At 37.8% G+C, this 14,780-nt stretch overlaps 1 protein-coding gene across 8 annotated transcripts in view; it reads right to left on the bottom strand.

Moving 5' to 3' along the window:
• Positions 1-350: 350 nt before the first annotated feature.
• LOC138760665 (exportin-1) overlaps positions 351-14,780 on the bottom strand; it is a 74,536-nt gene continuing 60,106 nt past the window's right edge. For all 8 annotated transcript variants that reach the window (XM_069931559.1, XM_069931556.1, XM_069931557.1 and 5 more), the window contains 7 exons: positions 13,239-13,345; positions 10,063-10,257; positions 5,215-5,383; positions 4,875-5,009; positions 2,026-2,185; positions 1,851-1,947; positions 351-1,471 (listed from right to left, as the gene is read on the bottom strand). In XM_069931559.1, coding sequence (XP_069787660.1) covers positions 1,325-1,471; positions 1,851-1,947; positions 2,026-2,185; positions 4,875-5,009; positions 5,215-5,383; positions 10,063-10,257; positions 13,239-13,345 — 1,010 coding nt within the window. In that variant the 3' untranslated portion in view covers positions 351-1,324. The remainder of the gene's footprint in view (positions 1,472-1,850; positions 1,948-2,025; positions 2,186-4,874; positions 5,010-5,214; positions 5,384-10,062; positions 10,258-13,238; positions 13,346-14,780) is intronic.

Here is a 14,780-nt window from a genome sequence, read left to right on the forward strand (position 1 = left end):
TTGAAAGCAATGAGTAGAAACCATTCAAGTAGAAACTCAGTAACAAAGAATGGAATAGAAAGATAAGCAAATATCAAGTAATAGGTGATGAGAAAAGGTGAGAATGAAGCCTGAATGTGGATCAATTCTCCAATTCATTTTAGAATGCATTGTGAAATATCAAAGCAGTTTTTAAAAACTAATATTTTCATCCAGACAAAAATGCAAATGTGACCAAATGTTCATTGAAGCACTGAGAAAACATTTGAATCACAACTGTTAACCAAAATTTGACATTGCCTGCACAAAAATAAAAAAATTTAAATGTTCGAGAACAAAAACATTAAAAAAAATCAAGACCAAAAGACAGCTTTAAATGTAAACCGATTTTATTTTGCCCTTCAGTAGTGTTCTTGAAACACTACAGCATGGTAAACAATGTAAATTAGTACAAGGCATCTCAAAAGCCATCAGTATTTTTAGGAGCTGTTTATAAAGATGCAGCCTACGCCAACTCGATAAATATTTAACCACTTTCACTTAGAATTATGAAGGCTCAACAAATGAGCAACACTCCTCATTGAGGAAAACAAAAAGCTGTTGTCGACAAAGCGACAGCACATAGACAAAAAAAATTGTAAAAAATAACCAAGTGTACTGTGTTCCCAAGTCATTCAAGATGCTTTACAGTGGGATGATGTGCACATGATCTTACCACAAACCTTTTTGGCTCGAATTGCATTAATTCAGTCAAGCAATACCATTTCTTCCAACTACCCATAGATACAATTGAAAAGCAGCATTGGGACATGCCAGACTCTATGCTTTCAATATTTCTCCCCCCACCCCCCCCACCCCCCCCAAAAACCTACTCCACAGATCACTTTCATTCCTAGGTTGCATAAAGGCAATGCTACAACAAAGTAACACTCACCCAATTTAAGAGATTGGTGATCAATTACAGAAAATAATTCCTATCTCTGGTGTACATTTTGCAAGCAGATGCACAAGCAAAGCCAACTTTTCAGTTCTCTTTCCACCCCTCACAAACCATAAAATGGGATACAACTGATCTTTAAAAAAATGATTTGATTCATACAACTGCATGCAATTCTAAACAAAGATGACAAAAACTTTGAATTTATAACAATGGAAAGATATTACACAAGAAAAAACTTCCATACAAATCACATACCAAGTAAAAAGAGCTGTCAGGTGACAAAGAATTTAATATACATATATTGGCATCATTTTTGGTCAAGACATTTGTGCAATATCTTCTGCAATGCTACAATAATGGTAGCTTAAAAGAAGAAACAGCACAACTTGGTTTGCTCCTTATTTCTCAATCATACATTTCTTCAGGGATTTCATGTGGATTAAGAATACCAGGAACAGACATTTGAAGTTTATGTTTTTCTTCTTGGGCCTGGCGTAAAGCAGCCTCCCTCTCTTCTAAGAACAAGTCAGCACTATCTTCTCCAGCAAATTCCTGCAGACGAAAAACATGTTAAAATGTTTGCTAAAATGACTTACCATATCTATGTATGGTTTTATAACAAATCCAAAGCCAAATAACTATTGTCCCCTATTTCAAAATTAGATCAGATTTGTAAAGAGAGTTGAATAAATTGAACAGAACAATTTTTACAATTAAATAATCTGCAGTCATACATAACAATTCTAGAACAAGCTAAAAGCCAAAAACACCATCTCCTTGCTGATAAAATCAATTTGCGCTCTACTTACTAATTTATCTCACTTTCATGGCAGTCATTCAGTGAAGATTGGTTTCCCTAGAATTTATCCTCACACTTTAAATATTTGAAAATGAAATTTTTATACATTCTGACAAAATAGAACTACTTTACCTTGATTTGAACAAGGAAATCTCTCAGATGCTCTTTAAAAGCTGCAATATCTTGATTTAAACTGAAAAGCCCCGTTACAAATAATTTCACTTGTGCTCTGTAACAAAACAAGAAAACTTGAGCAATGAAGTAAATGGTTCAAGGAGATTTGTTTAAATAATTAAAGCCAACTTACTCTTGAAGATGTGGAAAAGCAGATTTCAATAGATTAGCCACATAATCCTGAATGAATGCATGATTACCAATAGGATTTGTTGCGTTAAGGGGCACTGATATTTTTCCTTCCTCCACCAGATTGAACATGTACGCAAGTATTGATGCATGCATTGTCAAACCTAAAAAAGCATTAAAAACAATATCAAGAACAACATCCCAGACCTTTAGAAGCAATTTTGAAATCATTACAAATATTCAATCTTCAATTTTACAGACTTGTCAATATTTTGTTTCAACTTTTATATTACAAATATTTCAGATATGTGACAGCAAAATGTCAAGTACAGAGTAGAATGGAATTAACCATTTCTCCAAACATCACTTAACTATGGAATCACAAAGAAATCTTCCTAGAAAAATAAACTATACTTGAAAACTTACCATCTTTGAAGAAACATAAATATTGTGGACTATTAAATTCATTTTCATTTAAAAGCAAAGATCTTTTTTGCAATCTAGCTCGGAAACTAATATTTTTCCATTATTCAGTCTTTAGGGGATCATTAACATAGGTTTCACTTATTCAATAATTCTCAATAAATAATGTGCCAAAATTTGTTAAAATGAATTTTTAAAATCAAAATTTATGATCTTAAATGGTCAATACTAATAACAAGCTATTCCAACGATCAGACAGATTTATGGCAAAAATTATCTGCAATAATTAGGTAGAAAAATCCTATATTTAAAAAAAATTACAAACATTTCTTGTATTCTTAAAAGACAGATCTTCAACAATCCCTCCCCAAAAAATCCTAAAACACCAAGTATTTTTGAAATATAATTACTGCTGTAGTGAAGGAGACATAACAGCTAATTATCAAAGATTCGACAACTTTTATTATTCTGGTGTTCATTTGAAATATAAAGTTTCTTCATGCTCATTCACTAATGGAAATAATATTTTATTCAAGTTGTGTTTTATAATGCTGAACACTTCCATTAAGCCAACTAAACTTTCACAGTCACAATAATGAAGTTGTATCTATGCTCAAGTCTTCCAAAGGTATCTTCAATAATTTTGTGAACAATATTCACTCTACATTATTCTTTTTATAATACAACTGTATTTTCAAAACAGAGTTCTCCAAAAGTTTCAAGTACAGCAGCAGTCCAAAACCTAATTTGTATTGGCAAGTTAGAAAGAAGCAACAATTTAAAAATGTACTTCACAAATCTCAAGATACCAACACAGAGAAGTATTTTGTGTGAATATTCACATTTAACCCAAATGGTGTATAGAGAAAATGACTGAATGAATCACTGGAGGCAAATAAAGAGTTGGTCTCTTCACAAGTAAAGAGAGAACAGTACTCTATTAAAACAGAGATTTGAATTCCTCAATTGTTGCAAGTTAGGCTTCAATATCATTTGGCAAAAAAGTTTCACTCGATTTCTAATCCCATATAGTTTATAAAGATTTAACCACATAAACAAAATTGAAAATATGATTGGACTGAGTTGTATTAACCATTGCTATATAACTGGTCAGTTCCTAGTTTCATGTTCAGTCATTGAAACACTTTAGTGAAATATCCAAAAAATTTAAAATTAAGTAGCTTTTTAGGGCACTGCTGGCTTCTGTAGAACCATTTGCACAAAATTATTTTCGCGATGGGTAGAATAGGTTTTCAACTTAGAACAATAATGCACCTGAAAAATGCTCACTTGCACAAGCACTATGCCAAAGTGGTATAATGTATCAAGACGTCGATGAAGGATCCTCTTGTGGCAGATATAAAACAGAGGGCAGGGAAGTGGCAAACAAGAGAGGCACACTGCTCCCTGGAAATTCCCAGATATCATTTGACTTGGTAAGAGATCAATTTGAAAAGTAATTTCTTCAGAGATTTGATTACATTTGGACCATACTGATTGAAAATACAGGTCAGGCAGCATTTGTGGAATAAAAATTTCAGATCTGAGACCTTACAGAACTGGGATAGAAAGATAAATAATTTAGGTAATTAAGGTCTGTCTTGTTTTCTTTCTGATGTTTAGATGACTTGTATCTGTGACCAATCCTGGTGTCTTCTCATTTCCTGCATTACTGATATTCAACTGACTGGAAATTTGAAGTAAGTATGTAAAATGCTAGAAACACTCAGTCAAGCAGCTTCTGTGGAAAGGGAAACAAAAGTAACTGAGGGTCTAACAAAGATAATTCAATTTCAAAGTTTAAGTTTCTACTTCCACAGATACAACCAGATCTGCCGAATGTTTCCAGCATTTCCTGTTTTTCTCTACTTTCTCCTTCAGCAACAATTTGCCCACACCACCAAATCTAACCTCAGAAATACTGATGTATAGCAAAACCCCATGTGCATGCATGCCACAGCTTTTAAGCTGTTAAAAAGTTTTAAAAAGGCACTGTTGGCATGTGATTATCGCAACACCTTTACAGCGCCAATGATTGGGACGGGACCTGAGTTCGAAACCTGCAATGTCTGTAAGGAGTTTGTATATTCTACCCGTGCCTGCATGGGTTTTCCTCGGGGGCTCTGGTTTCCTCCCACCATTCAAAAATGTATTGAGGGTGTAGGTTAATGGGGTGTAAATTGGGCTGCATGGACTGAAATGGCCTGTTTCCGTGCTGTATGTCTAAATTAAATTTTAAAAATACTGTGAATGTCTTGGCAATTCAAACTTAATATTAAATCAAAAATATTGAAGTGAATTAAAGCACAAAAAATGTTAAATCAATTTAAAGTAACTACATGAAATCATTGATATTTCACAGAACTATGCAAATATGATTGGTACTTGATAAATTTCAATAAATCTGGATGTAATATCCGAAGAACTTACCAGCAGTGTGAGATGTATCTGTAACGACAGAAAATATATGTTGTAAGACATCACAAAAATATGTCTGATAGAAACTTTGTGCTGCTGCTTCTTCCTGAGCAACATTTTGCAGAAGAGTGTAGAGAATCTGTAGACCTTTAATAGAAAACATACGAGTTCCAGATTAAAAATATAAATATAATCTTTATTTAAATATATTTACCATGCACAAACAACATTTTACAGAAATGAGTGGAGAATCTGTAGACCTTTACTAGAAAACATGAGGTCCATATTATCAAAAATAAAAATATATACTGTATTTAAACATATTTACCACACAAACTGATTTTAAACAAACCTGTATCAGCAACATTTCTCATTGTATGTTTAAAAGCCCATATTATGGAATCCAAAACTAGCTTAAATTGGGCTGGAGGAATAGCTAGGAATGCTGGAAAACAATGTGAATTCACAGCTTGTAAAAGCAAGAAGAAATTTGTTCTATGTTCTGGATACTCTTCAAAGTCCTGAAAAAGAAAACATTGACGTTTAACACAGCTGAAAAGAAGAACAGCACAACTAAGTTCTTAAGACACAACAGTAGAGTATGGTTACGCCCAGAAGCATATTACTAGGGCTGCAAAACTTTAGGATAAGTTAAATAGATCTCAGCAAGAGGTGGAACAAAGAAGGTTAATCATATAATAAATACAAATGAGGAAAAATGTGTTTCCAAAGATGCACAGCTTATTAAAAAAAATTACCATGTTTAATTGGTTTGGTTGATTTTCCCATTTCATCCCCTGATGATACAGGGGATGATTAAAGCATTACTTCTTTAGTTTGTCTCTAGAATGCTAAAATTAACTTGTAGGAAATGTGTCCTTCTATCTTGACCAACAGTCTCTGGGAAGCACTGAAAAACATTCTAGTTTTAACCAACCCAAGATCATCAATCTTGATGAAAGTCCAAAAAATCCAGCCAAATTGCAATAAAAAAATGAATGACAGGTGATTGAAATCAATTTACCACATCTCATTTTGCTGTGCCCCACTTCTGAGTTAGGTTTCTTTTCCTTTCATTGCAACTCTTGAACCATCATTCTCCACTGCATTTTTTTTTATATGTGGTGGAGAAACACATGGCCTCCCTGCCTGCCTGGAATATTGTGGATTGCAGGTGGTCACATTATGTCCTCCCTGTCTGAAATTTGTTAAATAGACACATCACCAGTCAATCAATGTTGGACTCCAGCCAATAGTGCACACCTTTCCGTTGGCTCGATTAAATTTCCTAGGGTAATTTTTGGTTTGGCATCCACATCAGAACTGTATAAAACATCAATGCATAGGCCATTTCTTTCTCTCTGCTTCATGGTCCAAGCTTCAGACATCACTCCATACCAGATTGCTACTGTGGACATCACTGGAAGTGTCGTGGGTAAGGTTTCCACAACACTTAAGCTGAGCTGAAGTACTGGGACAGATGAGTGTTTGCAGAGAGGTGCCCCTACCCCGCCCCCCCCCCACCACCATTGGTACAAAGAACCAATAGTGTGTGTGTGTGTGTGTTTAAGCCCTTGTCTTGTTAGAATGTGAATAACTGTATATAACTTAACAATGACATACACCCCAAGATACAAGAATCGGGGGTGGGGGTGGGGTGTTTGCGCGCGTGCATGTACTGGTATCTAAGTCCAATGTGGGTCCGATGTGAATGTCTATAGTTGTTTAGTAGTAGAGTGACTAAGTTTCGTTTGATGTTCTCCCGTTTGTCTCCAGTGTTGTTCAATAAAGTTACCGTGATTGTAACAGTTGTGTCCAGATAAGTCTCTCTGTAAATCTAATACTCTTCCAAACACTGCAACACTTGACTATAATTCTCCACTGCATTATAAACTGAGTGAATGGCAAACTGATTCTATAAAACCACCATTGTTTCCCACCCCCCTTCAATCTTGAACTATTTATGAACCAATAATACCACAAACCTACATCTCTAAATTTTAAGTTAAGAAACCATGTCTTAGGCATAAACCAATAAATTAACACGTTAGAAATCACCATTTCCCAATGATCAACATATCCTTCTATTGTCATAAATCTATACTTAATGAATTAGTCTGTTTGATCAAGTTCACGTTTATTGTCATCATTCATTTGTGCAAGTACAAATGGACGAAACAGCGATCTTCAGTTCCCAATGCAACAACATGCAAACACATATTAAGAAGCACACATATTTTCAAACAATTTATATGTAGTACATGTATACATATACAAAAATAAATAAATAGTAGAATCTGAGAGGGTTTGTATGGGCAATTAATCAGTCGTTCAACAGTCCCATGGGAAGAACGGTTTCTCAGCCTGGTAGTTCTGGCTCTGACACCTCTGTATCTCTTTCCTGACAGGAGCAGGTAGAAGATGCTGTATGCAGTAGGGGTAATTTACAATTTTGCAGACCTCTTCAGGCAATGATCCCAGCAGACAAATTCAATGGGATAGGGGTCGGGAAGAGAGAGATCACAATGAAACTCTGCTGCTTGTGTTCCTGTTGGTCAACCTCCTATCTGATGTTCTACAACAACCATACCATATTGTGATGCAGCTGGCCAAGCCACTCTTGATAGAGCTTAGTATGCTAATAGGATAGTAGCTGGTAGCCTTGCCCGCCTCAGTCTTTTAAGGAAGTGTAGTTGCTTTTCTTACAAGTGAGGAGCAGTTGTGTGCCCAAGATAGGTCACTTCTTAAATACCCTTCGAGGAACTTGGTGCTCTCCATTCCCTCCACTACCGAGCTAATACTGTGGAGCGGAGGGTGGATGTCCCTGGTCATCCTGATGTTCACAATCATCTCCCTTGTCTTGTCCACGTTGAGACTCAGGTTGTTAATCTTGCACCATTCGAAATTTTACACCTCTTCTCTGTAATGCAACTCATTGTTGCTGAGGATGCCAAATTCCGTTGTGTCATCTACAAACTTGATGTCTCTGTTGTAGCTGGATCTGACATTGCAGTAGTGTAAATAGGATCAGGGTGAGCACACAGCCTTGAGGTGAGCCAGTGCTCAGCATGACAGTGCTTGATGTTCTTCCGCTGACTTGTACAGACTGTGGTCCTCCTGTTAGCAAGTCCACAATCCAGTTACAGAGATGGGTGTTGAGTCCCAATGAGGGAAGCTTCTCCACCAGCCTCTAGGGAATGATCACATAAAACACTGAGATGAAGTCAATGAACAACAGCCTGGTGAATGAGATGTCATTCTCCAGGTGAGTCCAGGACAAAGTAGAGGGACATGACTATAGCATCATCAGTGGAACTGTTTCATCTGTAGAACTGAAATGGGTCCAGTGTCTCTTGGAGGTGTACTTAAATGCATTCCATCACTAGACACTCAAAGCATTTCTTAATAGTGAAAGTCAGTGCCAGTGAGCGGTAATCATTGCGGCCTGTTTGGTACCGTGATGACGATGATGGGTGTCTTGAAACCCTTGGGGGACAATGGATTGCTGCCGTGACATGTTGAAGATGTCTACAAGGACCTCCATCAGTTGGTCTGTGCAATCCTTCAGTACCTGACTAGGTATGTTGCATTGTGTGAATTCACCTAATATAGGGTTCTTCTAACCTCAGCCGCGACTATGCAGGAGCCCATTCATCAGGGGACAGTGAGCTTTCTTTGGCGTCAGCTTGTTGTTCTCATCGAACTCTGAGTAGATGAGGTTCAGTCTATCGAGAAGGGAGGCATCACCATCTTTGACCCAAAGTTGTATTGTGGTCCATTATAGTTTTGATCCCTTGACACATGTGCCTCATGTCGCCAGTGTCACAAGCTGTCTATGGATCTTCAGGGTGTACCCAAGCTTTGCCTTCCAATTACAAGGGAGAGTTCAGCCCTGGCTGATCTTAGTGTCATCTTGTCTCCTGTCCTGAAGGCAACATCACAAGCTCTGATTAATGTCCAGAACACTGCATCCAACCATGGTTTTTGGTTAGCCGTGGTTGTGAAGCATTTGATCTTGGTGACATCCTCAATGCACTTTCTGATGTAGCCAGTCACTGAACTCGTGTACTCTTCAATTTTTACATGATATTGTAGGTAGCTGCCACTCCATGTCTTTAAACCAAAACTTCATACCTCAATACATTTTCACTTTTTCCTGAGGCAGAGCCTATTTTGAACTGTGGAACGAAAAAGCCTACAATTTGTAAAACATCAAAATTTGATACCTGTGATTTTAATTTGGTCTCCCAACATTTTTTTTGTGATATAAACAGCCAATTTTTCCAAGTTTTCCCCCAATTATTTTAAATAGTTGTGTAAAAGTTGAATTTTCCAGATCATTTTTTAAATGCTAAATTTATGGGGTAAACATAGTTAGTACTTTTGAGGGGCTAAAATTCACACAAGAATCTCAATGCCACATCAGTAGAAGACCAAATGATCTCTCAACGAATAAAGAACAAAATACAATGAATTTAAAGCAATAATAGTCCGCGCATCAAAACTCACCTTCTACCTTACGGGAGGTCAGGACCGCACTAAGTACCTGCATCGGAGATGTCGGGAGCTTCGGTCTGTAGGTGGCTGGGACCGGGTGGGAAATGCACGACTGTGGCATTAGGAGATCCAGCCATGGGAGGCAGGAGCAGAGGGAGGGATGAGGGTCAACTTTTACACAAGATATGGAAAATTCCAGATTTTTGGGTCAAAAAAAATAGGGGGTCAACTTTTGCACGAGGTACTCAACTGAATTCAACTGAATTCTAAAAATTTTCCATAAACTCAGTAGCAAAGGAACAAAATGATTGATATTGATAATAATAAAAAAAATCCAAAAAAAAATTGCACATTTGTGAGTGAGCTGTACTGCAAAACTCGAGAAGCTTATTTGACTCCTCCTCAAACCCAATGAACTCAAAGAAAACCATAATAGATAGCAGTTCAGTTCTTTTACCAAATCAAACACTAGGAGGACAAGGAGGCATAATCACAGATCAGTAATTAGGAAAACACTATCATCTTCAAAGAAGAAGTTTGCCATTCACCTCAATCAAAAAAAATTAAGAAAAAAAGTAATATTCAGTGGTCATTTCAATTCCCATAATCAGAAATCTACTGGTCCAAAGTCACTATCCAATGAGAATTAAATGTATAAACACCGATTTAAGGAGACGTGTACTCAATGATCCATTAATCTCACCTTATTAATCATATTTAAAGTGCATTCGAAGACAGCATCAAATATCTGAGGAATTTCAGAGGTGATATGTCCACCCAGTTTGTTCACTATTGTGGCCATGGTGCTAAGTACTTCAGGTTCTCTTGCAGCTGGTACATTCCTTTGATAGTCAATAAGCACAGCATCCAGCAATGGAGGAACAAAATTTTCACCCACCTAATAAAACAAAATATAAAGATTATTCAACTTTTCCTTTCCAGTGCCAAAATCTGCGTACAAGAAAGAATTTGGGGTACAAGATGCAAGGCAGTTGGGGAGTGGAGAAGGGAGGAGGTCAGCACATTCAGAAGAGCAGAGTGGGGAGGATGTTGCAGCGGCTGGGAAGGGGGGTGGGATGGGGTGAGAGAGAAAGGCCTGGAGACAAGAAAGGAGGCACAAATGGGAAATAAACCAAAGAACAAAGCATCAGATACTGTTGTGAGCAAGCATGAACTTCAGACCAACATAGAGAGGGACATGAATCAAAAAGGTAGTCTTCCCTATTCCTTTTACCTTACCTATCCTGCAAACAGTAGAACACAGATCATTCAGCTTTTACAAGTGTGGGATGGGAATTTTCTTAAAATACCAAAATTGGGTTCATTGAGGGTGAATGATTTTAATATAGCAGTATTAATCTCTATGATAAAATTTGGTATTTAATAAGTAGTACAGATGCTTAACCTTTTATCTGAGATTCTGAAAACCAGCAACCTCCAAAAAACGGCACTTTTTTCAGCAGATGACATCTGCTCAACAAAGATGGAGTTTGGCATCAAACATGACCTGACCCTTGCCTAACTCCCATGTATCCCGTTGCATTCCTTGTTGCTAATTATTGACATAATTACTATACAAGTACCCTACACGTCGAGCGTGACCCTCAACAATTATCCAGTGTTGTTCTGTTACTACACAAGTGCCTTCAAATTGCTGTATACTGATGCCCTTCCACCATCACAGCTCAATGGCTGTCATTACCCATAATTCCCCACACAGCTGAAACCGCTGTACCAGCGCAGAGGAACCGAGAAGGGGTTAGTTCCCCTGGAGCTGGTACAGCGGTGGGGGATGGGCGGGAGAGAAAGAGAAAGAGCCGTACGACTTGGGCAGGCAAGGGGCAGGAGAGAGACGGCCGTGCGACTCGGGCAGGCAAGGGGTGGGAGAGAAATGGCCGTGCAACTCGGGTGGGCAGTCTTAAATGGACTGAAATCAAAATGATTCCAAAATCCAGAGGATTCCGAACAACAGCAGGTGTCCAGTCCCGACGATCCCAGATAAATGGTTAAGCAGCTATAAGAGGAAATAACAATACTATATACAGTACTTATATTCAAATGCCATACCAGGAGGTGGCACTGTAATACAACTCTGAGTTACAGCATGATACCATGACATCGTGTAACTAATAAGTGATATGGATAATTTTTCAAGGTTCTTTGCTAGTTTTTTTTAAATTTAAATTGGCCCATTTCCTTCTCATTTCAAAAGATTGACCTACTGCTACAGCTGTAATGCTACTTACCCCCTCTTTTGCCATGGATATGTTTGTCTCATCTCTACTGGTCACTGGCCTATATTGTTTTGAACAAGTCTACTACTGTTGTTTACTGAACCCCTTAGTTGGCTTCTCAAGGAGTCTATTTCTAAAGTACATTGTGCAATATTCTTTAACTGAATAAAGAAAACATACGTTTTAAAATCAGATCTGAAATGAAGTTGGAGATAAATCTCAGCAGACAAGTTGTGTGATTTAAATGTTATCCAACAAAACCTCCCTGGTTTATCAGGTACAATGTCCCCATTTATTGTTCCTTTTGTTTTGGAACATTACTAACTCCTGCTCATTCAATCCAATATTTCCTCCCAAAAATTACCTCTCTCACTTAAATGTCCCTCAGAGAATTCCATTTATTCTTCTTAACTATAAGTACATTTCTTAAAAAGACAAAAACAAAGGGTACCAGGGGATTACAATTACCATGATTATCTGAAAACATTTTAAAGAAAATTGAGTTGGAGTATTGAAAGTATAGGATGTAAAATTGTTGAAAGGTGAGAAATTTGTTACAGTTCTGATGAAAGGTGATAAGCGATACACGGTTATCGCAACGCTGAAACAGCGCCAGCAACTGGAACTGGGCTTCAAATCCCATACTGTTTGTAAATTCTCCCCACGTCTGTGTGAATTTTCTCTGGGTTCCTCCCACCATTCAAAACATCTGGGGGTTGTAGGTCAGTTGGGTGGCATGGGCTCATGGGTCGAAAGAACTTGTTACCGCGCTGTAGGTTTAAAGAAAGAAACTGAAATTTCAGTCTAGAAACTGGGAACTAGGAATCAAGCTTCAGAAGAGGCTGCAGATGCTGAAATCTGAAGCTAAGTTAATTCTGCCAGAGGAACTTGGTGAGTCAGATAGCATTAGTGAAGGAAAACAAATTGTCAAGGTTTTTGAATCAAAACTCTTTATTGAGGCTGGGAAAATGTAGTAGAAAAACCAGCATAAAGAAGACAGGGTGAAACAGGGGAAAATCACAATTGACCAACCTATTGGAGTTCTTCAAAGATGAATCATGTATACGGAGATGAGAAGGGAACTAGTCGATGTGGAATACCTGGATTTTTGATAAAGCCCACTTAAGAGAATGTATGTGGTTAGAGGACATGGAACTGTGGATGTGCATTGGGTAAAAATAGGAATAAACAGGTCAGTCCCAGATTGACTGGAAGTGATTAATGCAATTTGTTGTGATTATTGTTCAATGGGAGAGCAAGTTTGAATGCTGAATGACCATCTTATCTCTCTTATGCTCATGCAGAGCAAAGAAAGATTAATGAATACATTTGCTAAGAACACAAACAATTTTGTTAATTGTACAAACTTTTCATCAAAAACAGACCACTTATACCTTTGTGTGAGGTTTAATTTCAGGTCCAAACAATTTACTTTGGAAGTCATCGCAAACTTAAAAATGGGTAAATACAGATAATTTATGAGTGGTGAGGGCAGGGTGTTAGCAAGGGTGGGTGAACAAGATGGGGTCGAATTATTTTACTGTCATGCACATTCTGCACATGTCAAAGAGCATTTGAGAAGCCTTAGAGATTTTCCAGTACAGACTTTATTACCTTTAAATGCAACTATTTATTTCTTACTTACCATCTGTGGATCATTGGATCTGCTCACCCAACCAGAAATTAGCTTCAGAGTCTCCCTTTTCACTGTCCGCATACTTCTGATTAAGGGCTGTTTTGTTACCATATCACCTATGGTACAAGAACATTAAAATAGTAGGAAACAAAAAGGAGCTGAAGGAATGCAACATATCACACAGCATTCATGCAGAGAAATGGACAGTCAGTATTTTGGATCTGGACCCTTTTTCAAGACTGGGATGAGATGGAGAGATGGCAAGCAGAAACCCTGAAGTTTGCTTCACCTTGTTCATGGTTGATCCATATCTTACCCACTTCGCTGTTCAATTCCAGATGCCCTTTGGTGGGCAAAAATATCATTGCATCTTGGTACATCTGACAATAAAGCTGAACTGAACTCTGACAAAATACTTTTTTTACTGCACCTCATGAACCAACACTTCAGATTCCTCTGCCCACCAGCATTTTGTATCAGATGCCGATAAAAAGTAAAATATCTAATTTAACAGTATACACGCACCGATGACCCAATATAGATTTCTTTGCCAACATCTAATAAGCCTTATCAACAAGCTGTTATAAACATCAAGCCCTTATGTACAAAGTATTACAAGCCCAGAGGACCCCAAAACCCAGCAGCAATAGATATTCACCAAGACAAATGGTTACTTAAACAAAAGTTGCTTTTAATTATCTTTAAACATGAAAACAGAATCACACTTTAACTTATCACTATTGACTTAACTAACCTAACCCCCTTCCAATCTCACTTCCCATTCCTCCAAGTTCACTGGTTGCAGGCAATTCTTATACTGTGCACAGAATTTAACATTTATAAAGTTCACCAGGCTTTGGTGGTTGAAAGGTAAATGGTTATCGCTCAGGAAGGTTCTGGTCAGTTTTCAGAGAGAGATTTGTTATACGCTGACACCCACAACCGATTCCTTTTTAAAAAAAATCAGCCACTTTGGTGTCTTGTCGAAGAAACGTGCTCCCTCAGGGTTCTCCAGATGATAACCTCCTTCTTTCAGGTCACCAGAGTTTTTGTTTCTCTTATTTCAAGTGAAACATTAGACAGCTAGTCCTCTCCTCTTGCATGAACCACAAGGGCTTTGACCAGGCTGAACTAAGCACTCACAGCCCGTCTTCCAAATGGAGTTTTCAACAAGTTTGCCAGCTTGTCCTGTTCCAGTCCTAGTTGCTGCTGCTGACTGTAAAACTGATCTGTCGCTCTCTCTCTCTCTCTCTCTCTCTCTGAGAGAAAGCTTCTTTGACTCTCTCTGCTTGCAATACCACATGACCCTCCTAGTTCCATTCCACTCCAGACAGAATGTGGCTCCGACAAGTTCTTTTATCTGTTGCTTTTTTGTAAGCAACAATCCATTAGTTAAACCTCTTGGGCACTCTCCAAATGTTCTGGGGCCAATATGTCTAGCATTAAATAAGATCTGTTTTAAAGTGTTTGTATGGGACCTGCACTAAAAACCCTGCCCCAACTTATCTCCCAAAAACATATCTATATTCTGTCACAAAAGCTTCATGAAAG

Source organism: Narcine bancroftii, chromosome 4, assembly GCF_036971445.1.
Source record: "Narcine bancroftii isolate sNarBan1 chromosome 4, sNarBan1.hap1, whole genome shotgun sequence".
NCBI lineage: Eukaryota > Metazoa > Chordata > Chondrichthyes > Torpediniformes > Narcinidae > Narcine > Narcine bancroftii.